Raw genomic sequence first — 25,268 nt, 5'->3', positions numbered from 1 at the left:
AGCGCAGAAGCCCGCCCCTTTGCGCGGCGATTGGCTCCCCAAATGCCAATCAGCCTGGCGGTAACGCCCTCCTCCAGGGCGCGCATGCGCACAGGCGCCCGCCGGGGAGCGAAGGTGTGCGGGAGCGCACGGGGCGGCGTACGCGTGCGCAGCGGCCGCGCCTGCGCAGTGCGGGCGCGGGAGGGGGCTTTTGCCCTGTGTCGCCTGAGGTAAGAGGTGGCGGCGGGGCCCGGGGGCGGCGCGGGGACGGCCTGGGGTCTGTGGGGGGGTGCCCCCGGCTCCTCCCGAGGGCCGGGCTGAGGGCCGGAGGGGAGGCGGTAGGCCTGGGAGGGCCGAGGTCGTGGCGCGGTGAGCGCTGCCCTCACCTCCCTCCCGGCGCCCGGCAGCCGTCAAACTGGGCGGGAGGCTCTGCTGGAATCGTTACTCGCTCTGTTTCCTGGACGTATGGGGCCACAAACGCAGTTGTTCGTGTAAGCTTTTCAGCAAAACAGTTGCTTTAAAACAGTTCCATCAACTGCGCGGACTGCACGGTGCATTGTCGCTGCACGGTCACCGCCGAGGTGTCCCGCTGCCCTGTGTCCCTTCCAGTGAAACCGAGAACGGCTGATCGCTTCTCTAACTGTTTAAAAACTGGGAGATTAGTGTTCTTATTAACACAGCTCTTCTGTAGTCTATGCTTAAAAATCTCATAAGCGAAGCTTTTTTTTTTTTTTAGAATTAAAGCATTATTATCTTTTTTGCATTATAAGACATGTTTCTTGGAGACTTTCTGTCCTAAATGAAATCTCGAGAAAACTCTCTAGTATCTTCCAGGTTTACTCTTGGTTTATAGCTATAGTGTCAAGTAGTAGAAATAGGCTTACACTGAACGTTATCTCTTAAGATCAGGAAGCTCAGAGAGCTGTCGGTCTTGGTTTCAGAACAGGCTACTTGAAATGGGCAGTGCCCATATTAAACCTGCTGTTGAGTAAAGGCTCACTTCAAAACTAGGTAGTAGTTCTGCTAATTTTTTCTGCATGTTTTTTGTAGGAAAAAAACATGTTACTACCTTCTAGTGCCACCAAGTGGACATCTTTACTTACCAATAAAAGCTTTCTTGGGTTTATTTCAACAATTATGTTCAACTTGCTAAGTGCCACTTCTTCACATGCTGAAGTATTTTCCTCTGAATCAAATAAAGTATTTGCAGCATAACAGTATGTTTTAATTGTTACCTAATGCCTTGTTGAAGGGTGCTGTTTGGCAGCAGTAGAACCTGCCATTCCTCATTATCCATGAGGATAACGCATAGTTCCATGTGCACTTTCTGCCTTTGTTAATAACTTGACCTGGGAAAAACCAGCATGTGAAGCAGTAGTTGAAAACCTGGTGGTCTGCTCCTTCTTTTTCCTCCATGCGATGGACTATATAGGAAATTACGAAAGTAAAGCAGGATGGGCAAGCTTGTTAACAGGATCAACACAGAAGAATACGTCTGATTTGAAATAGAGTTTACACATTTGCTGTATTAGACCACTCACCAAATTCTAGGCACGCTAGAGCCTGACCTCAAAATTTGAAAACCACTGTAACGGAGCACGGTCAAAAGACAAGTCTACATCATGTAACCTGTTTAGGTAAAGATTATTCTGTCTCCTGTACTAACCTAGCATTAAAAATGAATCTCAGAACTCAAAATCATAATCCATAAATGCACACACCAGCGCTGTGCTGTGTACCATTAGTTGGCTGCTTTGACTGAGCAGTCAAGCACCGTTCTCTCAGGTAAAAATCCGTCTTTGCATTCTGACCTGTTGAAACTACTCAAGCTCTGTATATCCATATCCTTTGTATCCTGTATATCCTTATCCTTTATATCCTGTATATCCTCCTCCTCTGCTTCTGATATCCATATCCTTGGGACAGAAATGTTCTACAGACACTCTCGCGTTTTTTTTCCGATTGTTTTGTTTTCCCTCCCCCTCCTCTTTGCAGTCTTCCACCAGTGAACATGGGAAGCCAAGACTCTGTTAGGCCAGTTGTAGTACGTTAATTTGTTGCTTCTTCCAGCAGGTTTCTTTCAGTAGTTTAGAGCAGTGTTCAAGGCAACCTCAGAGGAGGATTCCTGCACCCTCACCTGTCCTCTCTTGACATAGTTCAAGTATGTGTCGACATGTGAATTGCAGGTGCTGTTGCCAGCAAGACACAACCCGGGGAATGAGTGGAGTGTGTGCAAAGGCTTCCCAGTCAGACTGTACAGGTCAGACTGCAAGACAGAAATACCCTCGCTTTCCTCTCCTGGTTTTTGGGGTATGTTTAGTATTTTCCAAGTGTTGGTAGGAGTACTGATTTATTTACTGTTCTCCACATCCCTTTCAACAACAAAGTAATAATCTTGACTATTTTAAAAAACTAATTGGCAATGAGAATTGAAATTCCATTCAGAGTGGAAAACATTTCAAGGCAAATGCCTATGAAACCAGTTGAAATATCCTTGAAAATAAATCTTGAGTATCAAAATATTGCTCAAGACGTGCAGCTAAACGACATCATCTTAAAACAAGGATTCTCGTGGTAAACTCCATTCCCCACTTTCTATTTCAGGTTTCATTCCAGAGAAACTGTCCTCATTTCTGAATGAGTATTCCAGGTGTATTTTATATTACATTCTTACTGAGAGACATACGAACACCATCATGGAGACCATGGATTTTGAGGAAGCAGCAATTTTCTCTGCCCGGAGTGCCCTTACTTCAGGCAGCAGGGAAGAAGAACTCTTTCAATCTCCTTGGACTAACTGAGGCAGAATTAAAAGAACAGTTTGTAAGAGGTGATGGCCCAGGAGGTCAAGCCACAAATAAGACAAACAACTGTGTTGTCTTGAAGCATATTCCATCTGGGATTGTAGTGAAGGTAATTATATTTTACTTCATTAAGTCACAAATTGCATCATGTCTTCCAAGTCTCCTTTCAGAGTAAAGCATAATCACAGTGCAAATGTCATGGAGGAAAAGTTTCTATGTATTGTAAAGAATCTCAGCAAGAAGCAGTTTTGGCTATCAATAGATAAACTTGGAGCCATAGCTGATCTTCCTGGCTTTGACATGCAGTACTATTTTGTAGTTTTTCAATAAAACTTTCAGTGGCATCTGTCACATTCCTGTCCCTCTTGTGAGTTAATTAGAATGTTTTCCTTAACAAGTTGATCATACTCACTTTGCAGATTCTTTTTGTGAATTAATACTTTGAAATTAATCTTTCCTTCCTTATCACAAGGGGAAGACACAGTTAAGTTAAACTCAGAAGCTTTCTGAGGTAATGTGGAAGCATTAAAGATTAATGCAAAAGCCAGTCTGACAAGTTACGGTAGCAAGTAATTATTAGACAGCCTCTCCAAAATACATCATCTGGATACAAAAGTTCCAGCAGTTCTTGGTAGGAGGATGCTCTTGGTTTGGGGGGAAGTTTCTTTACTGTAATGGCAGAAGTACGTAGAGTGAAAGGGAAAGCAGAAGACTACACAGGTTAAAGTTCCATTAAAAATGTCCCATTGTATTTCTTCAGTGTCATCAAACAAGATCAGTGGAGCAGAACCGAAAGATAGCCCGAGAAATCCTGCAGGAAAAAGTGGACCTCTTCTACAAAGGTGAAGATAGTGATGTTTTTAAAGAGAAGAAAGCGTCAGAGAAGAAGAAGCAGGAGAAAAAAAGAAAAGCAAAGGAAAACCTAGAAAGGAAAAAGCATTTTAAAGAAATGCAACAATTGGATACGAAATAAACGTGTGAAATACTGAGTTGCCCTAGGAGGGTAAGGGAAACATTTGTCATTGTATCTAAACACAGTTTTCAAACTAACAGATGATGTAGGGCTTCATAAGCACAACTGAAGTAGTGAGTAGTGACCTGCTATTAGTGTAAAACTGAAGTGATAAAAGCAGTCATGTATTCCTGCTTCTGTCTGCCATCGTCTCATTCATCACGTTTAGCAATCAGTTTTTCTGCCAAGTTCAGAAGATGATAAAACAATCCTTGTTAAAAAGGAACTATAACCTTTCCACCATTGTTAATGGAGACACAAAAAAATTCAATAGATCTCCTTCTGCCCGGCTGATACCTTATGATGCTTCGTAGGAGTTCCACTACATACAGAGAACAGCCCTAAAAGGTTGTAACTTCCCCTCCTTACTCAGGCAACGCCTCTACGGACTTAAATCCTTCATAAACAGTGACCAGGTTTAGATACTGGTTCTGATGGTGTAAACAGACATGCTGATAGAAGAGACACCGATCGCTGGCTGCCTCCTTCAGATCTGTTAGCTGAACAAATGCTCTGTCCTACTCAATTCTGAATGAAGCTTAAACAGAAGCTTTACAAATCTTACCTGGAGTGGTGGTGAGCACTGGGGCGGAAGGCACTGCTGCAAGCGAGGGCTGCTCAGTCATGTTCTTCCAGTTCAAAGGTAAAATTTGGTCATACAGATAAAGAACAACACATGTTGGAAGCTGCCTCCCAAGGCAACAGAATCCAATTCATCCAAGCTGTGAAGTAACTAACTTTGCCTTTTAATACTGTGTTTTCTTCAAGTATCCATAGCTCCGTATGTATTAGATAGCCCAGATAGCCCATTTTCCTTAGGATTTAGATCTGACTGTGCAATAGTGCACTACAGTCCTGATGTTTATGCTGTGCTGCAGTTAAGCTTGGGCATCTTGGTATCTTCACTCAAACTCTGACAGTTTCCCATTTTATGCAAATACATGCAGCTGCGATTCCTTTGTTCCTGTTACTTTGAAGCCACTAGTGAAGTATACTTTCCTGTTTTAATCCTGTTAACAACTCTTTAACTGCTTAACCAGAACTTCTCTTTAATTTTTGGACAGCACCCTCACCAGCTGCCACCAAGTTTTGGCCTTCACGAACCAAAGCCGTGGTACGTATTTTGAAAGCAATGGAGACGACTAGCAACTACGCCGCCTTCTAACGAAGATCAATTGCATCCAGACTGTGCCATGGATGGAAAGTCGCCAGTGATCTGCAGGCCCATTCCCTTGTCTGTTCCCGAACTTGAGCCTCCTGCATGAAGGTTAAATTTTTATCTGTTGAGAGTTCTTGTTCATGGAATATGAATCTGATTAAAGTGACTGTACATAGTTTTAATACAAACTGTTAATGAAAATAAGCTTTATTACATCAAGTAATAAATACATACAAAGATGCAAATAACAGTTTTAGTAATTTATCCAGAATTTTCTTTTTTTGGCAAACTTTAAACTGAAATCTCCAGCCTTAATGTAGAAATTAGCTTTCCAGGACCTTGTTATTATTTAATAGGTTTCCCTATTTTCCATATAACTCATGCACTTTAAATGGACTTCAAAGCACTAACAGTCATGCAAATGTTTATGCAAAACGAACAAAAAAGGAAAAATAAGAGAAGGGGAAGATTATTTCTAAGCAGGGCCTATGCTGTATGACAAATTGTGACTTAGCAGACTACTAGGTACAGCATGCTATTCTGCATTTATTAAAAAAAATCCTCAGAGCTTATGTCAAACTTTGAAAGATTGACAGTTTGGGGTTAAGTGAATATAGTCAAAGAAAAAAAAAAAACAGAATGATACTGTGGCTGGATAAGAAGAGAACTGAAATATAGCCTGGGAGAGAAAGAGCATTCTTCTGCATGCAGTTCAGTTTTCATGTTTTAGAAACATTTTAGGGAGTTTTAACGTCTTTACAAAATGCAAACCCTCAGTAAGTTGAAAAATCCTTGTTTTCTCATTCTTAACTATACATTTTTGTAAGGGCAAAACAAGAAAGGTAAAACATTCAAAATAAAGGAATTTGTCTGAATGTTTCAAGAGTCAAAAGGAGTAAGTGTTACTTTTTCTTCATTAAGAGATGGAAAATCTTGCAACTGAATTAGCGGGCTAGGATCTTGCATTTCGTTCCGTCTCAGCCAAGCATTCCCGAACTAATCCTCTAGCATGAATAATGCCTGCAAAAAGAATTGAACATACTTTAAATCATCTCACTCAGGTCACATTTGCAACGACAGTCCAGAGAAAGGTTTACGTATTTCTGTCCTGAGTTGCCAAGGCTCCCGCAGCACGCCTCAGGAAAGGGAGAGATCCCTCACTTCCCAAACATCAGCTGCTGCTAAACAAGTTTGCTTTCCCAAACTGGCATCATAAATTGAAAAGGGACTAAACCAGGAATCAGAGCATGATAAGATTTGTAGGTCTGCAATGACAGGTATATCTTAAATGTGCAGTACAGGCCTATTTAAAATCAGAGACTTAACAGAAAGGAGGGAAAAAAAAAATCATCTTACCTACTTGTGAGTTATTTTGTTACAGTGAAGTGAAAAAAAATACAAAGTTATTTGGGGAGTCATCTTAGCAAGCTCTAAAAATACCTTGGGACAGTTCTCTTAAGAAGATGCATCAAAATCCAAGCCTCCGTAATACTGCTTAAACACCAGTTGTGTCTCTAGTAAGAATAAGAAGACGTTTTTTATGGTGTGTGCAAAGAGTTACCTCCTAACACTGGCTCAGCTCCCAGTGTAAATCATCACCACTTTACATGCTGCCATATCTACTCTCATCTGATAGACATAATGTGGAATTTTCCACAAGTCCTGTTGCCTTTGAGTTCCAGCAATCTGGACCTTGATTCTTAATCCTAGAACTAAATCTAGATTCATGTTCACAGACCTGCTGAAAGAACAGAGCTTGAGACAGATTTTAAATTGAGAGACGGACAGATTTTTCTACAACAAATGAGGTTATATTTTACTGACAGGACAAGATAAAAGGCGATTTTGCTGCTCAATCATGCTCTTGAACAAGGTGGAGAAAGGACAATAAGGCAATAGATGAGGTTTAATCTCTATTTAGAGATAATGGATTCTGTTTCTAGAAGGCTGCTAAGCCCAGATCACAGCAACAGCCTTTACATCCAAGGAGTCCTAGCTTGGGGCTTGACGGGTGCAAGGCTTTGCAGAGGGTTAAAGTGACTCGGACAAAGCTGCATCCTGCAGCTGCGGGATACAGAACCACACTTGCAGAGCAGTGCATTAGACCTGGATCTGGTGGCAGGACGCCCAGTTTATGCAGCAGAACTACCCTGAATTATGTAGAACACTGGGAATTTGGCCAATTTTAGAGGTCAGTAGCCTCTGTGCTTAGGAGCCAGTGGAGCTGGGGACAGGGACTTTATTCCGGAATAACCTCCACATGGCCATGGAGGCTGCAGTCACGTGGTTACCCTCGATCACTTCTGCTCTCACACTTCCACGTGCTCCTTCAGCCATTCGGCTCCCAAAATGGAACGAGAGGTACGCTCGTGACCAAAAGATGGCAGCAAAAAGTATGTATTCGGGATTCTTCACAACACTGGCAAGTCACAGTGGCAGCACTGAATCTTCAACCTACCTTAGCCAACAAACTAAACGCTCACTGCAAGAAGCAGCAAAACAACTTCTCCTCACCGAACTGAACCATTCAGTTCAGAGAACGTCTGCATCTCTGCCGGTCTCTCTCAAGTTGTCCCCATTAGCCTATTGCCATTCATGATCTATTAATACTGACTCAGGCAATGCAATAAAGAGAGACTCCAGCAACATTGATTTTAGCTGGGCCAGATTCCACTTACCACTCATCAGCAGGCTTTATTGCATCCTTTCCCAGAACAGCTACTAGTCATTTTATTGCATGTCATGGCAGATATATTACTCTCCCATAATGGTTGAGCCTTAAATAAAGCTTTGTAGTCTTGGGTAAATGTAAGGGGGATTTGCAACGTGGTGAAGTTAATCTGTTACAGTAACATTCCCACTCAGGGTTGAATGCATGAGCGAAACTCAGCACAAGGACTGAGGAAAGGGAGGGAAAAGTAACCACTTTATACTGGCAAGGGACAGAACTGCAGCACAACTGTTGTCAATGGCCTTTCAGGGTCATTTCAGGAGCTGGAGCAGTGGAATGTCCCACTGCTCCTTTGGAAATATCCCTCCTCTCACGTCTCCTGCAGAGGACAATGTCAAGCTGATGTCAGCAGTGGGGCATCCGGGGGTTTCTTTTACACTGCAAGGAAAGGCCATTTATTACCCCTTTTAGCTGACAAAGCACAGACAGAGAGACCTCATCAGCCAGGCCTAAAAGCTTCAATGTCCCTTCCTAGTGGGCTCTTAATGACATCCACTTGACAACAGGTAAGGGAGCCTAAGCAGCCCAACACTCCACAGAGAGGAGGAACATGTATGTTGGACACCTCAGTCTGAACAGCCTTCCCTGACAACCTTTTTTTTTTTTTGTAGCTCTGCTCTCCACCAGCCTTAGTGTGAATTACCACAATGTAGTATTTCTTCAGGCAAAACGCGCTTTAGTAAAGGCTCCTGGGTCAAGTAGATGGGTGATGTATATGAGAAGTAGTAAACAATGCTCAGCTGTGTATTTTGGAGACAGGGGGGAAAAAGGGAATTGAAGGGGCAAGTAAGTCACCAGGAACTGAAAGAACATATCCATTAGACACCTTAAGGGTTCTAAAATAAGGTTTGAATTATTAACTGAAACTCCTCTTGTGCACATAAATCACATTTTGTGACTGGTTTATCTATCAAATACAGCATGAATATAGAGTATCCCAAGGTTTCAGTTGCCTGCTAATACACCTAGTTTAATGATGAGCTTGAGACAGCTGTCTCCTTTCAAAGGAAACAGTTGTCATGAAGCTGTATGCAAACAGTCAGCACATGAAGTGTATGGAGACAATTTTTTTTTTAAAAATAAATTTAAACATTACCTCTTTTTAGCCTCTCCATCGCACTTTTACTCCCAGCGTATGTGGGTCTAATCTCTTTTCCTAATTCTTCTATGATAGCTAGAAGTTCTGCGTATTTGCTCTGCGGTACTTGACTGCTGCTGGTACCCTGTAGTTGAAAGGACATTAATCTCAATCAAATACTGCTAAAACCAAAACTATTACAACAAGCAGAGCTGGAAATTCATGGAGGACCAGAAACATCCCTGGAAGCCACTTATTAAAAAAATAAAATTTCAGGTTTATTATATAAACATGATTTTCTTTTTGCGGTTGCTGCTACAGCTGGACACAATGCTACGTGCCCTTCAAAAACTGGGATCAACTGGGAGGATGCAGCTGCAAGACTGGGACCTTAGATGAAACAGAAGTTAAAACAGTCCTGCAAGAACAGCAGAGTAGGAACTGCTTATTTAACTCTATTTCTGCTTTTTCAGTGTTCAGGTGTATATTTTGTGGAGTGGTTAGCTAGGCAGAGAGAGTGAGCAGCAGATAAAACAAAAGTGCCCATATCATAAGGGAAATCCTATCGAGTCAAATACATTTCACAGAAAGCTTAACACCAGATTCCTGAAGCAGTCTACAGGCCTGCCTGTGACACACACTTCATGAGACTAAATTTTAGAGTATAAATTTGCTGAGGAAAACAGTCCAGAAATATTCTTTTTTTAACAAATAATATTAAAATATGTTAGAGCCCTTACTATCAGAACATAACTGAAGACATGTTTCAGTGTGACTCAGATGGGATGGGACTAACAGTTAATTAGTAACCAGTCTCACTCAGCACTCTGCTTAGTCTAATTTGATCCCGAGACATGTGCGATGAATCAGTCTGCCATTTGGGTTTGATTTCAAATCTTGGTGGGAGGGAGGAACACCTCAGATTACAGGCCAGAATCCATGCTACTATGCAAACGCAGGGTCAGTGATCTGATTAAAGAAAAACAACAAGCAAAGCTGTACCTGCATCCCTTGTGTATAGCCTAGAGATGGGGGTCCGTAGTCATTTATAAGTTGTCTATATTGCGCAGATGTTGCCATACTTGTGGAAGGAGAGTGAACACTCCCAGCTGCAAAGAGAAAAGAGGAAACAAGAAAATCTGTTATTAGCTAAAGATGAATTAGTCTGTTACGCTGGGACACGTTTTATTCACTTTTTTCTAAAGCTGTGACCTCTCACCTCTGGGTAAGCTCACTAACGAGATCTCAGAGTCACACTATTTGCTACGAAGAGAATGGTTAAATTAATGCTTCTCTAATGTTTGCTGTACATTTGAAAATAGCACAGCCTGCAACATTATCGGTGCAAATTGTTTGCCTAAAAGTGAAACAGAGTGTAGCATGACAGGTTGTTCTGCCTAGACAAACTGTAAATATTAAGGAGCCCTATTTTTGCATATATACATTCCACACAGATGAGTCTAATGTACTGTGCTATTTTTACTTTTTCAGTGCAAGTTATCTGAAAGTAACTTTGCAACTCAAAGTGTCATCACATGGTCAATGCGAGTTACCCTCAGTACTATTTTCAGCCAATGCCAAAACTATTCATAGGGAACAGTCAGTTGAGGTATATCAGATCTGCTGCTCATTGTATGACATCGGAGGCAACGCGTGCTACCATTACTCTGTGTGACATCCCAACGTTTTTAGCCAAATTGTGCTATATAAGTAAACCAAAGGAAAAATAACATCACTTTCAGTTATGGTTACTTTTTCTAAAGTTATAAAAGATTATATTCAGATCTACAGGGTTTTGAGTCAGCTAGGAGTTACAGAAAGAGACTCTAACGTGATCATTGATGAACTGCTCCAGAAATGAACAATCAAAACACTTACTCCCCCTCGCCCTGCAACGGTAAGAATTTGGGTTTGACAAACAACTTTTAGGTATTTCTCAGGGGGCTTAATTATATTGCCCATTTCACAACAGTGCTGTAAGACCTGCTGGTTACGGGTACGCTCAGGACTAAGGGAGCATTACACCATTCAACTTGTTCACTCTTGCAGCCGAAGTGCCCCTGCATCCACTGATGCTGCTGTCTTTGCCTGTAGGCACAGACACAGACTGCCTGCTGTCTGGAAAAATCTCCCTTACAAACTCCTTTGCTGAAAATTCCCAACTGTCTTTCATATGAGGAACAGATCTCATCTACCAGCCTTCATTTAAATCTAAATTAAACTGATGCTAAAAGTCACTGGGGCTCAGAACTATGTAAATCTCTAGCTTTGTTTTAAAGTTGCAAGTGATTTCATTCATATTTTTCCCCTCACTACAAAAAGAAAGAGCCAGCGGTTACGCTGCAGAAAGCACTGCTGAACAAAGTAGAACAGACTCTTGTCCTCAGCTGGGAAGCCTCTTTCCACTTCAGAATTAATCACACGGTATCACTGTAGGGTCGTCTTCATTACAAGAAAAAAGCATGTTCTTAATTTTTACTAGTTAACTGGATGTGAAATCCTAAAAAAGTCTATTGGGCTGGTCACTAAGTCACCTTAAAAAAGCAAAGTTTCTCTTTGTCTTTAGGTAATCTGCTAAATTTTATGGCATTACAATCTGCATTTCTGTCACTAAGGTTTCACATGGAGCTAACTGTCACATTTTGCTAAAGCATAGTAAAACCCAAAAAACTAAACACCACACCCACTGGCACTGCAAAGGAACACCACAGTTGTCAGCTATTCTCTCAATTAGTTCTTCGCATTATCAGCTCAAAATACATGCACAATTGTAAGACAACTCAGTATGTCAAGTCCAGATGACCAAATTTCAACAGTTACCAAACATGACACAACAGCAAACCGCATCTTTCCTCCAAGGACTTCAAAATGCTTCAAAAACATTAATGAGCCCCTTGTGCTGCAAGGTAAGGAGGTTTAATTACCTCAATTAAGCAGAGAAAGACTTAAGCGATTTTTCCTCATGTACAATAAAACAAAAGACCCATCCTGCAAAGACTTGTTCCTGAACTGTTATTGCAAGCAGTCACATACAAGACCTGGGAGCTCCAAACTGGTTCAGAATTAAGGCAAGGACTCCGATGACCTGCCTCAGGAATCCTGCTCTACCCACTGAGCAAACCTTAGCTGCTGCCCATGCAAAACGAAGAACAATTTATCACCACTGTATTGGTTAATAACAGTATAGTACAGTTAATTTAGTGATTGTTTCAGATGATGTTGATTTAAGCAACGACACGTGCTTGGTCTGTACGAAGTAACTCAGCAGGGTATGTCTGGATAAGAAAGAAACCCTGCTAGAAATGTGATGTGCCAAGACAAAGCAGCGAATCTAGGGGCTGACCGAGAAAGTTTCACAGATGTGAAAGCCAGCGACGTTCGGGCGTTGCGGTGGACAGTAGTTGGTCTCAGCATGGGAGCTCGAATCCAGCAGTGACTCACTCAACACTGAATGACAAAAACAAACAAGAACTTTCGGGAGGCAACTATGAGCAAGGACCTGCCGCTGGAGTTGGAGCATCGCTCCGGGTGTGAATTCGGAGTCAAGATGCGGAGAGGCGCGGCGCCTGGGCAGCCAGGGGTGCTGTATTGTCTGCTGTACCCACGCCATGTGCAGAGCTGTGCTGCAGACACTAGAGGCCATCGCTGAGTACGGCATGCCCTGCCAAATGACAGATCGTGGTAACCATGGTGAGTTTACCCGTTTCTTTGCAGTCTGCATCAAAAATGTAATAAGACATAATGCCATGCGCCGACCACTTTATCAGCAGCAGCAGGCCCAGAGAACAAAGAAAAGGATTTGACTTGGCCGTGGTACCAGTCTCCATACACCCATGTCAGAAGTTGTGCCAGTCAAACTCAGCTGGAGGGGAAAAAAAATGAAGAATCCTTGATTTCACCTTAATTTAAGATGATGCAACCATGAAAATGAAATTAATTGTGGGGGTATTAATATCTCACAGGGTAACGGACCCTGAGCTTTTTGACCTATCACTTTGTATGATAATCTCAAGGAGAAACCCTGGGTCTTAGATGACTATTACTCAATTAACCCAAAATACATCTGCATGTCTGAACATCCTGTATATTTCAGATTAAAAAAAAAAATAATTTAAAAATCACCAGCTATTGCTATTATACTTAGCAAGAAAAATTAGGCCAACAAGTCTCACAGTCAATACCCAGTCAAAAATCAGTGTGATGATTAGGTATTCACTGGAGAGAAAAAAAGGAGGGGGGATCTAAATTGAGGCTTGCGCTCTCACGTTAAAATGACAATGGAGACAAGACAGTTAAGAATCGACAGAATCGAAAAGGGAGTGTGCTTGGTACTGAATTTAAGTGACACCCTGTATCACATCCCAAATTGTCTTAGTGCTTGCTGCTGTTTAAAACCTAAATTAATATACACACTTTCCTCCCTCCACTTTCCTAATTAAATGTACACAAAACCTTTTATATACCCACTTATTCCTGTGCCAACGTCTTTTATTTCTGTATTCAAACAGAAGATTGCCAGAAGCATTTTTCCCCACAAATATACAGTGACTTTCCTGTTAATCAATATTAATCTTTATTAATTGGGGAGGGTGTCTAACAATACAGGAATGAGAATTTTGTGTCAAAATCTCTTCCTTCCAACAGTCTCTCTGAGCCCAAATTAACACCCTGGGGGACAAAGGATCTAAAAATCAATCTTTGTTTGCCTAAACTCCCACTGACCAGGAATCTTCCAATTAATTTTAGATAGGTTTGTAGGGATCCCTTCAGGTCCTTTGCTATTGTCTCATAGCCCAAGCAGTAATACTGATTTGCTGATCTAAGTTTTAATTCTTAATTCTATTGCTGCTGCTTGCTGGAAAAATAACTGGAAAGGCAGCTTACCGTGCACCCTGCAAGGAAGGAGTGGGAGCAGGAACACAGAGGTACTCTCACCTGATCCATTCCCAGCAGATGCCATGGCATCTACACAGCTCAACCACCACCCTGTTTCACTCTCACAAACAGCAAAGTAAAATCAGGAATAGTTACTCAACTCACCGAGTTACTCATGTAGAACTGACTTAGACAAGTCAAGAGCCAACCCCATTGGGTATGTGTTTTCTACTGCCCTGTACTTGGTAAGGTCCTATAAAACTGCACAGGTAAATTCAAGCTATTTTACAAGCTCTTTGTACACACGAACATGACAGCATGTAAGAAGAGATAGCTACCTGTAGCCTGGAGTTTATCCAAGGTACGTGGTATAGTCTGTGGAATCTCACTGCTTCCACCTCTATTTCACAACCTCTTCAAGCCGAGGTTGCTTGCAACATAAAGGCTGTTGCTGTTTAGATGGCTGGCGGTCATTACGCCTTTATATAGAGCCCGGTGCTGGAGGTTACTGCCTCTGTCACACAACTGGAGGACATTCCTCACCTGCTTCAGATGACAGCAGTTTGATTCCTGGTGACATGCAGTATGAGACGACGAGACTGGAATATTTTAACTGAGAGGATGTAACTTCTTCTGTCCTAAACCAGACAAATTCGCAACAAAACACACGAGAAGTGTTCGTGTAAGCTGCTCTGCCAACATACACTGCGAGGCAAGTGTCTTCCAGCACAGGGGAGAGGTAACAGCTTCAACGAGCACAGCCATTTCTGCAGCGAGTATATGAACACAGCCTGAAACACCAGTGTACTGTTTTGGCTGACTACAAGAATATTTGATTCCTTAGCCCTCTACGCACTTTGGTTTAAGTTCAACAAGAGCTCCTTGCCACCCATGGGACACCACATGCACATCTATACAAGTAGATCTACTGCACAGCCAAGCCACGCTGAACTCTATAGGAGTTGCCAACCCAGAGTGAAACCAGCCTCCATTTCCCCCAACCTTCCAATAAATTTTTTAATTTAAAATAATGGATCCCGTTCTCATTTGCACAAAACATTCCTTATAGCACTGGCTGTGAAAGTTATATTTTCACCCACTATTTCCCCCTTAAAGAGCCCTTGTGGTAGAAACAGACCTTTCTTTGAATAAAACTATTTCCTTTTTAAAAAATCCAGTGCGCACACACATAAATATGTTCTCAAGAACTAGGACATTCTTTATCGTAACAGCCAGAGGCCTTGCTCTTTTGATCTGTCACACTCTGGGCCTTTCCTCTAGTACTCTCATTCTATTTCATCTTTCCATGTGGATAACGGTCATGTTTTATGTCTCCTCTTCCTACCCCCCTGCCTTTTTTTTTTTTTTTTAAAATGAGAAAAATGAAAGTCAGTCACTTGGACTCCCCACCATTCTTCTTTTCTAGCTTAAGACACAGACTATTCTACACTATCAAGTTATTTGGCACAACAGGAAAGGATCAAGAGATGAAAGCACTTGGTACAAGCATACATATAGTCGGGGTGAGGGGTTGTGACTTAAGATTAGATTTCAGTCTGGTCCCCCAGACTAAGCATCTGTATTGTGGGAATGGTTCAAAGCTGTCCAGTCTTTGGTTTGGACCCTTCTGTTCCTATTAAAAGGGATGGAGTGTTGCACAACTGGAGCAGAGCTTCTGGTTTACTTTAATCCAAAAGGAATCAAGTTCGCATGAACCAAAACCACTCTGCAACTCAACCAACATGTGATGGGTGGAGATGATGAGAAGATTTGCTGACTGCGAAAACCATACCATTGCTCTGAAGCTAAACACTCAGGTAGACAAAGCCAAAAATGCCAGTTTTCTAAATGTCCAAACAAGTCCACTTGAAAATCTCTAATTCTGAAACACATTTAGCATGCTTCTTTTCAGATCATTTTGAACTTCGCATGGACTTCAAGAGATCAGGGAACCAGTGGGGGGAGCGTATTTCCTAGGAATTATCCCCTCTGTTAAGGCATGAACCCTTTGCTCTCTGTTCTGCCTACAAACAGTATTCTTTCCAGTACTCCCACTCCAAAAACAATCTCTCAATATGGACAACAATATCAAACACAAGCTGTCTCTGTAAAGGGCGACAAGCAAGCCATTTGCTCATGCAAGTCTGCACTGCAGTCTTAATAATATAAGAAATGGCCTAGTGTAGTTGGTATCATTTCTCAGGACTAAATTAAATCAGTCTCTCCAGTTACAAGCTACAGTCCCAGTTAGGGAAATAATTTTGTTTCACCTCTCGGTGAGAATTTGCACTTTTCACCAAGAAAGTTCTCGTTGCTCTAAGGTGTGGCACACCTTGTCACAGTCTGCTTGAATTCGTTTTTCCAGATCCCACATAGAAAAGTTTTTAAGCTTTACTACAGGAACAGGGTTTTGTCTTGAAACCTGGCATTTCTGCAAGAATTAGAATAAAACCAAAGGAAAATCCCAAGCTGCTTCTGCTGGCTTCTATATCTTAAAACTACTTTTCTCTGATCTGTACAAACTCTGAACAAAATAGGAATGCTGGTGAACATCCACAGAGCCAGCCAACACATGGAAACAAGGGGAACAACAAACTACAGACCAGTTCACAGCTAGTGTAAATCTCTCTGGTTCCACTGAAGTCAACAGAGATGCTCTACTTCAGCTCAGCAGCTGGCCCTCTTACAGAGAAATAGTTAATACGAAACACAAGACAGATGAGGAGGAAACAGTACTTCGCAGGATTCAGTACGATAAGCAAGAAAATACAAACAAATCAAAACACGGCTGTTAGGAAGGGTAGCAGAGGTTCCCGTGGGACACTGCAGGGTCAGGTGAGGCTGGGAAGGTAGAGCCACAGCACCACAGGTCCCTAACAGTGCCTTCCCCAGGCAGAGAAGGTGCTTGTGAGGGAGATTAAAGAGGGCCCCCCAAGCACAGGCAGTTTGGAACTGACAGCCTGGGGTGCTACACGCAGGGATCCAATTCCCAGAGCACAGGCCCTCCAGGAAGGTGACTGGTAATTCGGACAAAACACTGCAAGCCTGGTTGCAGACACCCTGGGCCAAGTGTTATCACTGACCTGGGCAATGGGGAAGGGGAATCAGCACCAAATTCTGCTGTGGCAACACATTCTCCTTCCCTTAGCCTGTGTCAGGCAGAGGAGTCAGCACCCGGATGCTTCCAGCATCCTGAGTCACTTGCGGAGCAGCGGCATTTTCCTCAGCCGCAGTCATCCCCTGATCTGCCGACAACCCACAGAGGCTTCCTCCTCGTATTTCGTCCCCCCCAAACTGTTCCTCTCCCTCTGGACTTCAGTCCAGGTTTCCAAGTCCCCAAACATGCTTCCGTGCAAGAACAGAGCACAGTCACCCATCAACCACAACTGCTTTATCTCACTGATCTACTTACTGAGTATAGTTTAAACATGATTTTGTGAAGTGGCCGCTCTCAGCCTAAACTTGAAAGGAGTTAGCTCTGCAGCAAGGAGAGCTGAGTCGACACTGCCTTTCCAAATACTCCTGCACCAGAAGCCCTGCACTGCAGGGAAGCAGCATTACCTCCCAAAGGAAAATCCCTGTGAGATCCACAGCTGCCCAGAGCCCTCCGTCGGCCGAGACCAAAATATTCAGCATTCATACAGAGAGGCTTCTGCAGGGCTGATTTCAGGCCAAAAGGGACAGATTTCCTGTTTTCCTCTCCTCTGCAGGACGGGGCGGGGGGGGGGGGTGTGGGGTGTGGGGTGGGGGTGTCCTTCACCCCAGGTTTGGAAGCAAACCTAGGATTTATCCTCCTGACTGGGGGGCATTTAATTTAAGCACAATGGAGAAGCAATCTCCTTCAACTCAGAATTAAGCTCCAGAAAGGAGGGGGCCATTTGCAGTCATATCACTCTGAATGCGATATGTGCAACTGCAAGGACTGCTTTGTCTAACTCCCTTGGCCTTAGGCCACGGTGCTGGCAATACCACTAGCTAGAGGAAGAGCTGGTGCGTGAGGATAATGGCAGAAGACAGGGAGGGAAGAGAGAGCCCATTTTGGATTCAGAGGAGGACATTCTTTCATTGAAAACATTCTGGGGGTGTTGAGGATCATCCCAACTCAGAAGAGAGGACAACTTAGACAGGAATAGTTCCAGCATGACAGCAAACTACTGCTAACTTGCCATTATGAGGAAAAAAAAAGGGGGGGGGGGGGGGGGGGGAGGGAAAGATAAAACTGCATGAAAGAAATCTAAAACCCTGATCGCAGCCGGAGCGTTAGAAAGCACACAGACACGGCAGCAAGAGGACTGGAGACAGAAACTTCACCACTCAGCTCGCATTGTAAGCGGCATGTCTGACCCGGGATTTTGCAGTCCTCGCTCGCAGAGCAGCCAGACTCGGATCCCCCCCACAGCATGACCTAATCCCCACCCCTCACCCACCATCGCAAAATACCACCTTTGTTTTCCCTGCAATTTTACGGCTGTTCCGGAGAGCAAGGCACAGGTTCTCGTGGGAGCCGACAGGAGAACGGTTTCCCTTGCTGGGCTTTGTTTTGTTTCTTTTTTTCCTCCGGTGACACTTCTGCTTTTTGTCAAAAAATCCTTAGCACATCCCCTGCTTCCTGACCCCTTCGCAGAGCAGCGCTTGGGCCCACGGTGCTCCCCACACACAACCCAAGCACACGGAGCCTTTACACGCTCGCAGCCCCACCGAGCTCAGCTCCACGCAGGATCGAAGCGTCTGAGGCACAGGGACGTCGGTTCATCCACCGGCTGGTGACGATTCCCTGCAGTAAAATAAGATTGCCGCTCTCCTGGTAGCTAGAATAGAGGTGCATCTTGTTGATCCCTTTCGTTCATCACTCTCCCAGGATTACAACCACAAACGGCACTGTAAAAATCACCGAGGCAGATTTCCCTCCCTCCCGAACTCCCTGCAAAACTTTCCCTTCTCAAAAGGAAAAAAAAAAAAAAAAAAATCAGCCTGGTTTCTAGCTGCGGATGGTCTGATGCCAACCCTGCAGGCTGGGGCTGCGGGCAAGGCAGACGGGAATATTATTTTTAAGTCAGAACCAACTTCTCCATTTTGGTTCTGTTTAGTACTAGTCGACGCGCAGATTAGCGAGATCCCCTCCAAATATCCCACAGCGAAGCAATTGCTGCTGCGGCTTTGTTCAGACTGCACCGATTTACACACCCTCCCCGCGACCGAGACCCACTTTTAGAGCAAACACCTCAGCACACGCAAAACCACTCGCCTGCTGCTACCTTCGGAAATTAGGGAGGGGAAGAAAAAAAAAAAGGGGGGGGGGGGGAATGTAGTAAAAAGAAAAAACAAAAAGTTAATGCCATCAAGGAAACTTTTTAGAGAGGAAAGTTGGGCTGACTGCTGCACAGATCCAAGGAAGATAAGGAATTTTTTTAAAGGGCTTTTGTAAGAAATACAGAGCAACCCGTGTGTCCCCCCCACCCCCTCGCCGCCTTCCAAAAAATCTCCAGCCAGCGGAGAGGGCTCGTCCGCCCGGGCTGCTCCGCGGAGCCGGCAGACTCTGAGGGGGGAGCAGGGCCCGAGGGTCCCCCCCTGAGGCGCCGGCGGTCCCGTCCCGTCCCCTCCCTCCCTTTCCCCCCCCCCCGGGCGGTGCGGGACCGGGGTCCCGGGGCGGCCCCGCCGCCTGAGGAGAGCGGCTGGGCGGCCGCGCGCGCGAGGCGAGGCGCGGCGCGAGCGGCACTTGCGGCGTCCCGCCAGCAGCGGTCCTCGCTGAGGCGCCGGCGGAATATTCCTGATCCAGATCAATCAGCCGCCCCGGGGAGCCGAGCATGGAGGAAACCCGGCGGCCGGAGCCCCGGAGCGGCGGCGGCAGCGGCGGCGGCAGCGCGGAGTCGGCCCGGCGGGCGCGGCTCCCCCCGCGGAGGGGCGGCGCGGTGCGGGCTCGGGGGCGCCGGAGCGGCGGGCGGGCGCTGGTAATGGCGGCGCGGAGCCGGCGCGGAGCCCGCTGCCCCGCCATACCGGACTGGGCAAAAACTCGAGTCCGGGGCTTCCCCCCAGGTGCCGGTGCGGCACCGCGGCGCCCCGCCGCACGCCTCCCAAACTTGCCACCCAGTTGCCGCCGCGGACTTACCCGGGTTGAGGGGAGTCCCGGGGATGTGGGCGTTCAAGTTGGGCTTGTAAGACATTCCCAGAGACATGGCCAGCGGGAGGAGGAGAAGCGTCCTGAAATTCAGTGAAGCGTCTCCGTGTCTCCCAGACACTTTGGGTTGTTTACAGCAGTAGCAGCACCGGCAAATATGGCCGTCAGTTATATTGACACCCACAATGCAATATATCATCCATACATCATGAGGAGACGCGGATCCAAAAACTTTGGGGGAGACGAGGCAGCCACCCGCCGCGGCGGCCCGGCGCCCCGCGCACCTCGGCGCGGAGGGGGCGCGGAGGGGGCGCGGCGGCGGGGGGTGCCGCGGCCATCCCCTCACAGACAATGGAGCTCCCCTCAGGGACGCCGCCGTGAGAGGAGCCGGGCGGGGAGGGGAGGGCGGGCAGGCGGGGAGCCCGGCGACGGCGAGGGGAGGGGGGGGTTTTAATTAACTTCGGAAAGTTTTGGCACAACTTCTCATTTAAATCGGCTCTGCCTGCGCCGTGCGGCGGGGGGGCCGCGGCCGACAGCCCCTGTCAGAAGAGAAAAGCTGACGCGTCCCTCAGGGTGGCCCAACTGTCGCTGCCTTCCCGCCTCCCCCCCACCTCAAATCGGGCGTTCACCTCTGATTTATTCCCCGTCTCCCCCCGCTAATTTCGATGGAAAATACCTGTTGATAATTTTAGAATAAAAGATTTTTTTTTTTTCCTAGACGCCACCAAGGAAAAATCTGCCTGCCTTTTTTTTTTTTTTTTCTTTCAAACCACTATTTCTCTCCACTTGAAGGTTGAAGGTTAATGTAGAATGGAGCTTCCGAGGGATTAAAAAATAAATACGAATCTCGTTGATAATTGACTCATTTTCTGCTTGCAAGCAGCAGTAAAACTTCCCCACAGAAAAAAAAAAAAAAATTAAATTTGCGGGTTAAATTACAAAGCTTTCCAGCCAGTGTCTGTCACTCCAGAACTCATCCTTTTCACTGTAAAATACTCAGATTTGTTCCTTATGTCAGTTAATGTCAAACATACCTCTGTAATCATGAAATTACTCCAGATTTATACCAGTATCACTGCTTGGGACCTGGACAGCCTCTCCTTCGGTACGCAGCTCAGCCTGAGACCCACAGGACCCACAGGTATCTTACCAGAAAAGATCGTTGAGGTAGTTGGTAGTGTTATTGCACGTGCTAATTAATGTCTATCCAAGGCTATATACTGCACTTAATGCCGGTGACAGCAAGCACAAAGCCCGATCCTGCTCCCTGGAAGTCAGGGGCAAATTCCTTTGAAGTGACGCTGATTTAGGCCCATAGTATCTCTCAGCGCGGACTGCTCTGCAGAGGGAGGCAGGTGGCATCTCCATTGCAGAGACACGGAAATAGTCACGGAGCAATTAGATGATTTCCTCAGTATAAAGGAGAATTGAGGCAGAGTTGGAAAAACGAGCCAGCCTTTGAACCCCCCCGGCTCATGCCCTAGCGACGGCACATTGCGTGAAAGAAACATCTAAAAATTACAGCTGGTACCAGATGAAATACTTGATCTTGTTACAGTTTTGTATTTTATCTCCAGTCCAAGTACGTGACTCCAGCTATCGCGGCGAAGCCCAGAGCGGCACAGACTACCCTTACAACAACTGATCCACGCTCCGGTCTGTTAGAGAGGGGACCTGAGAGCCCCAGGCATAGAATTACACGCTCAGTGACAATATTTTCACACTGGTGCTTGGGGCTTTATCTGTGTAATTCTTACTAGAATCCTGAAAGACTGCACTGGTAAACCCTCACATCCAGCCCTGTGTGAGTGAGAACTTTGCATCCCTAAAGCTTCACTTCCAGATTTGTAAATAACTGCCTTTCTGTCGATTCCTGGAAGGCCAGCGAATTCCTGCAGGCGAGGGGCATGCCGCTCTGGGATTTTCCATTGCTGTGCAGTTGTTTACAGTCACACCAAGTGAGTGCGAAATGGGAGTGTTCCGAGCTTGCCGTGTTTTTCACGGCTTTACACCAACTCTACAAAACTGTGCTCAGAGCAACACTGTGAAGAACAAGATCCCCTGTGTTTTGCTTGGGTTTTATAATGACAGCTTCAAAATCTACAGTATTCCAGGAAGCGGGGGGGGATAAGGAAACGATCCTGTAAAGATTATCCTTTTTTCAGCACAAGACACTGAGCTTTGAAGCAAACTGTGAGGGGAAGGCTTGATGAGATGGTGAGGCTTGTAGGGCCAGATTATTTGTCCTGTAAGCAGGAACCCAGCAGTACCACATCTCAGTATTTTACCTCTGCTCTGCAGTTCTCTGGGCACAGGTAGCAGTGGTGGCACAAGACACGAGACCCTGGTACCTTACTGCTTGGCCTCAGGTGCCATGTAAGCTTCAACTAGTTTACTAGCTTCAACTAGACTTTACTAGCTGCCTCTTGTTTGGTTTTTTTGCAGATGCTGCTGAAGTTGACTTGGGTCAGAAGTTCCTACAAGTTCTTCCTATCTGCCATGTGCTCTGTGGATTCATTTCAGTTATTCTGAACCAGGTGTGGCCACAAGAATAAAACCACCACCGTGCTTGGGCCCCGCGCCGACAGTTTAGCGGGGTGACCACAGATTCGAGCTCCCTCAGAGGGGCTGCCTGCAGTTTAAACTTGTTTTATGCCACAAACACGGCTTGCACCGCTGAGAGTTGTATTCTGCACATGCAAACCCTGCATCGAGTGCGACGACTACAGTTCCAGCAGCATGCATGCTCCAGGCTGTTTGCAGCAAGCCGCAGGTCCCTGCTCTGCAGACTGATGGCACAGTCTTGTTTACTGACAGCAAAAGCAGCTCTTAATCACCAAGTGGCCAAGTCATACAGCAGGAAATACAGCAGAGCCATTTTATCACACATGTGACATTTTCAAGCCTTCTCCACGCTAAGAGGTAACTTGGAAATAAATGTGGGTGCTTATGTTTTTCAGCAAGGGAGGGTGGACAGTAAGAGGTGCCTGTATCTTCAGTCATCTGCAAGTGCAGATGATATATTTTCCAGGTACAGCCGCCTCTTCTCAGTTGTGTAAGTTCCGCAGCATTCACCATCTCACTCCTCTTTTTCTTTTCTTTCTATTTTCTCTGTTCCCTCTCCTGGTTTGACTTTCTCACCTCTGCTCCTCCCAAACCACTGGGAATACTCAGCAGCCAGTGTTTCCACAGAGTGCGCCTTCCAGCCCCTGCTTAGCCAAGCTCTGGCTGGTCTCAGGGAGGTTTTCCCTTCCCAAAACTCTGTGAGGTTGGATGCTGTACCCCTCTGGCGAGGGTGTAAGAATACACATGCAAAGTGTGATGTTGGAAGGCACTGGTAGGTGGTTGTCAGGATGATTCTCTGTGGTAGAGCTTGGGGCCTTGGGCCATGTTTTAAGACAAACTTGTTTGTCCCCTTCTAGCTGGAAATAAAGCTAAATAGCCATCAGTGTCTGCAGAGCTGTGCTGTAACTAACACTCTTGGAGACCTGCAAATGGAGACAGCAAACTGGGCTTGTTTCTTATCATCTTGGATTAAATCAGCAATGAGAAGAAGTAAAGATGGCATGGCAAGACCCTGTTTTTTCCTGGCATGTCTTTGACATGTGTAAAAGATTACATTTGCGCATTAATTTTGATGTAATTAATTGTTGTCAGGCTTAATGAATTGAGTGACTTGGGGATGTTCTAACTGTCCTTTACCCACCACAGAGACCTGTGCAGCAGCAAGGAGAAAGAGATGGGAAGTTTGTTCCTTTTTCTGGAGGGAGTTTATGTTCAAATACTTATCTCCACATTTCTAGGGATCCAGCATCATACATAAAATAATCATAGAGGCACCTACAAGTTTCTGAGCACTAATTTAATCTGTAAGTCTCCAAACTGCTCTCTTGTGCTACAACTAAGATGATGACCCAAAATGAAGTGAAAAATCTCTGGTAGGTCTAGGCTGAAAATGAAGCCTATTAAGCCTTAAGTGAAGGCAGGCTTAACCTCTCTGAAGAGCACAAGTGGTAGAGGCAAGTGAGTGTTAGCTCTAACAAACAGCATTTTAAAAGATACTTTACAGAGCTGAGTACCTTTCTTATTGGGACTGTAATGCTCTAGTGCCTCCTGGTGCAGAACACCTCCTTCCTCAGGCCCTGCTCCAGGGACACCTCATATGCTCCTGGGGCTGTCTGGGACACTGGCACAGAGGGGAAAATTATGCATTTTATCCTCTTTGGCACCATTGTTGCTCCCTTCTTATCACCTTGCTACAGCTTCTTCCTTACATTCCTGTCTCTGGTCCCTATGACTGCTTTCTACTGATGGTACAAGGTTTCTCTCTTGCTCTTTTTGTTCCCAAGAGGAAGCTGACAGCCCTTGCTGTCCCTTGGTGATGTGCTTTTTGGCTGATGTTTGCTGCTTACTGCCCCATTGTCACCAAAATGCATGAGAAACACCCAGTCCTGAATAGAAATCCAGCTTTACCCGATTGCCTTTTCTTCTCACACTTCAAAATACCCCTGGAAGCTCTGGATTGCTCCCCCTCTCGCAGGAAACAGCCCTCTGAGACCCTCTGCAAGGGGGGCTGCGATACAGAGAGTGTCAAAGCCAAAAGCGCTGCGGCAGCAGCCATGAGCCAGGCCCCAGGAAATCCTCTCCCACCGCCTGGCCCACGTCAGCAGACAGGCTTGCAACAATTTTGGATCGAAGTTTGGATGCCTATTCTAGACAGGCTCTCCCCTTAAATTCTCCCAATTTTATCCAAGACAAACTTTTTCCCAGCCTAGCCCTGCTCCCCACTTTCAGATGGTTCCTCCCAGGCCAGATGTCGTATTATCTGGAGCGACTTTCCCTCCCAGCCTTGTTTTCCTCCTACTCCTGAGTCCTTTGTCTGGCTGCCAAGTGGAACAGCCCTGCCAGGCAGACAGCTGCTCAGCATCGCCGCGCGGGTGCTGCCCTATGGGCTGAGGAGCCGATTCCAGGCTCATTCCATCTTTGAGGGGGACGTTCTGCCTTAGAGATGGCGTGTACCAGAAGGAGAAAAAGCAAATAGCACCTGTAAAGCTGTTGGAAGAGATTGGAAATGTTTAAGATAAAGAGGGCTTAATGCTACTCTGGGTTTACCTTTGAGATAGCGGGAGTAGCAAGCCTGCTCTTTCCTGCTCCAGCTAGAGGTCTCCCTGGAGGACCACAGAGCGGGAATGAGAAGTTTCCAAGCCCTCAGCACAAAAGCACAGGCCTGGAATCTCTCTAATGAGAGTTTTCCTCTTTGCAGTTTGCCAGGCAAACAAGCACCAGGCACCAATATCAAAACCAGCCCAGATTCCGATGAAAACCAGCAAAGAAAATAAGAGCAGAAAGGAAACAGCTTCGTTTTGCTTGTTAGGAACAGGCAAATAAAGCTATTGAGCCCCCCTCAGCCAGCAGCAGAGCTCGCCCTGCCCTGCCCGGCGTGGGCTGAAGCCAGGCGGGTTGCCCAGCTGGGGGCTCAGGCCAAGGGGCTCCTCCTTCCTTGCCATTGCTTGCA

At 45.5% G+C, this 25,268-nt stretch overlaps 2 protein-coding genes across 11 annotated transcripts; one reads left to right on the top strand and one right to left on the bottom strand.

The window, feature by feature from the left end:
• Positions 1 to 82: 82 nt before the first annotated feature.
• Positions 83 to 5,202, top strand: MTRFR (mitochondrial translation release factor in rescue). Of its 3 annotated transcripts, none has more exons than XR_012631267.1 (5): positions 83 to 209; positions 2,166 to 2,289; positions 2,584 to 2,892; positions 3,544 to 4,438; positions 4,860 to 5,202. XR_012631267.1 is itself a non-coding variant. In XM_074886878.1 (5 exons), exons 3-4 carry the CDS (start codon positions 2,617 to 2,619, stop codon positions 3,754 to 3,756), a joined length of 489 nt encoding a protein of 162 aa, XP_074742979.1. In that variant the 5' UTR covers positions 83 to 209; positions 2,166 to 2,289; positions 2,584 to 2,616; the 3' UTR covers positions 3,757 to 3,786; positions 4,860 to 5,202. The 3 variants fall into 3 exon arrangements, 2 of the variants coding, with proteins under 2 accessions (XP_074742979.1, XP_074742980.1); XM_074886878.1 differs by having other exon boundaries at positions 3,544 to 3,786; XM_074886879.1 differs by lacking the exon at positions 2,166 to 2,289 and having other exon boundaries at positions 85 to 209; positions 3,544 to 3,786.
• Positions 5,146 to 20,867, bottom strand: CDK2AP1 (cyclin dependent kinase 2 associated protein 1). Of its 8 annotated transcripts, none has more exons than XM_074886876.1 (4): positions 20,788 to 20,867; positions 9,766 to 9,872; positions 8,782 to 8,908; positions 5,146 to 5,974 (listed from the first exon to the last, which is right to left on the bottom strand). In XM_074886876.1, exons 2-4 carry the CDS (start codon positions 9,841 to 9,843, stop codon positions 5,907 to 5,909), a joined length of 273 nt encoding a protein of 90 aa, XP_074742977.1. In that variant the 5' UTR covers positions 9,844 to 9,872; positions 20,788 to 20,867; the 3' UTR covers positions 5,146 to 5,906. The 8 variants fall into 8 exon arrangements, with proteins under 8 accessions (XP_074742977.1, XP_074742970.1, XP_074742971.1 ...); XM_074886869.1 differs by lacking the exon at positions 20,788 to 20,867 and adding an exon at positions 19,745 to 20,129; XM_074886870.1 differs by lacking the exon at positions 20,788 to 20,867 and adding an exon at positions 18,337 to 18,915.
• Positions 20,868 to 25,268: the final 4,401 nt, after the last annotated feature.

Source organism: Strix uralensis, chromosome 17 (assembly GCF_047716275.1).
Source record: "Strix uralensis isolate ZFMK-TIS-50842 chromosome 17, bStrUra1, whole genome shotgun sequence".
In the NCBI taxonomy this organism is placed as follows: domain Eukaryota; kingdom Metazoa; phylum Chordata; class Aves; order Strigiformes; family Strigidae; genus Strix; species Strix uralensis.
This window is presented reverse-complemented; position numbering and strand designations above follow the sequence as displayed.

Bases quoted from the DNA above. Each gene is read 5' to 3' on its own strand.
- MTRFR (XM_074886878.1), top strand. From the start codon at position 2,617: ATGAGTATTCCAGGTGTATTTTATATTACATTCTTACTGAGAGACATA. The intron at 2,893-3,543 runs GTAATTATATTT...GTATTTCTTCAG, and splicing joins CATCTGGGATTGTAGTGAAG to TGTCATCAAACAAGATCAGT.
- CDK2AP1 (XM_074886869.1), bottom strand. From the start codon at position 19,952: ATGATATATTGCATTGTGGGTGTCAATATAACTGACGGCCATATTTGC. The intron at 8,909-9,765 runs GTACAGCTTTGC...TTTCAACTACAG, and splicing joins GCTATACACAAGGGATGCAG to GGTACCAGCAGCAGTCAAGT. The intron at 5,975-8,781 runs GTAATGTTTAAA...TTCTTTTTGCAG, and splicing joins GATGGAGAGGCTAAAAAGAG to GCATTATTCATGCTAGAGGA.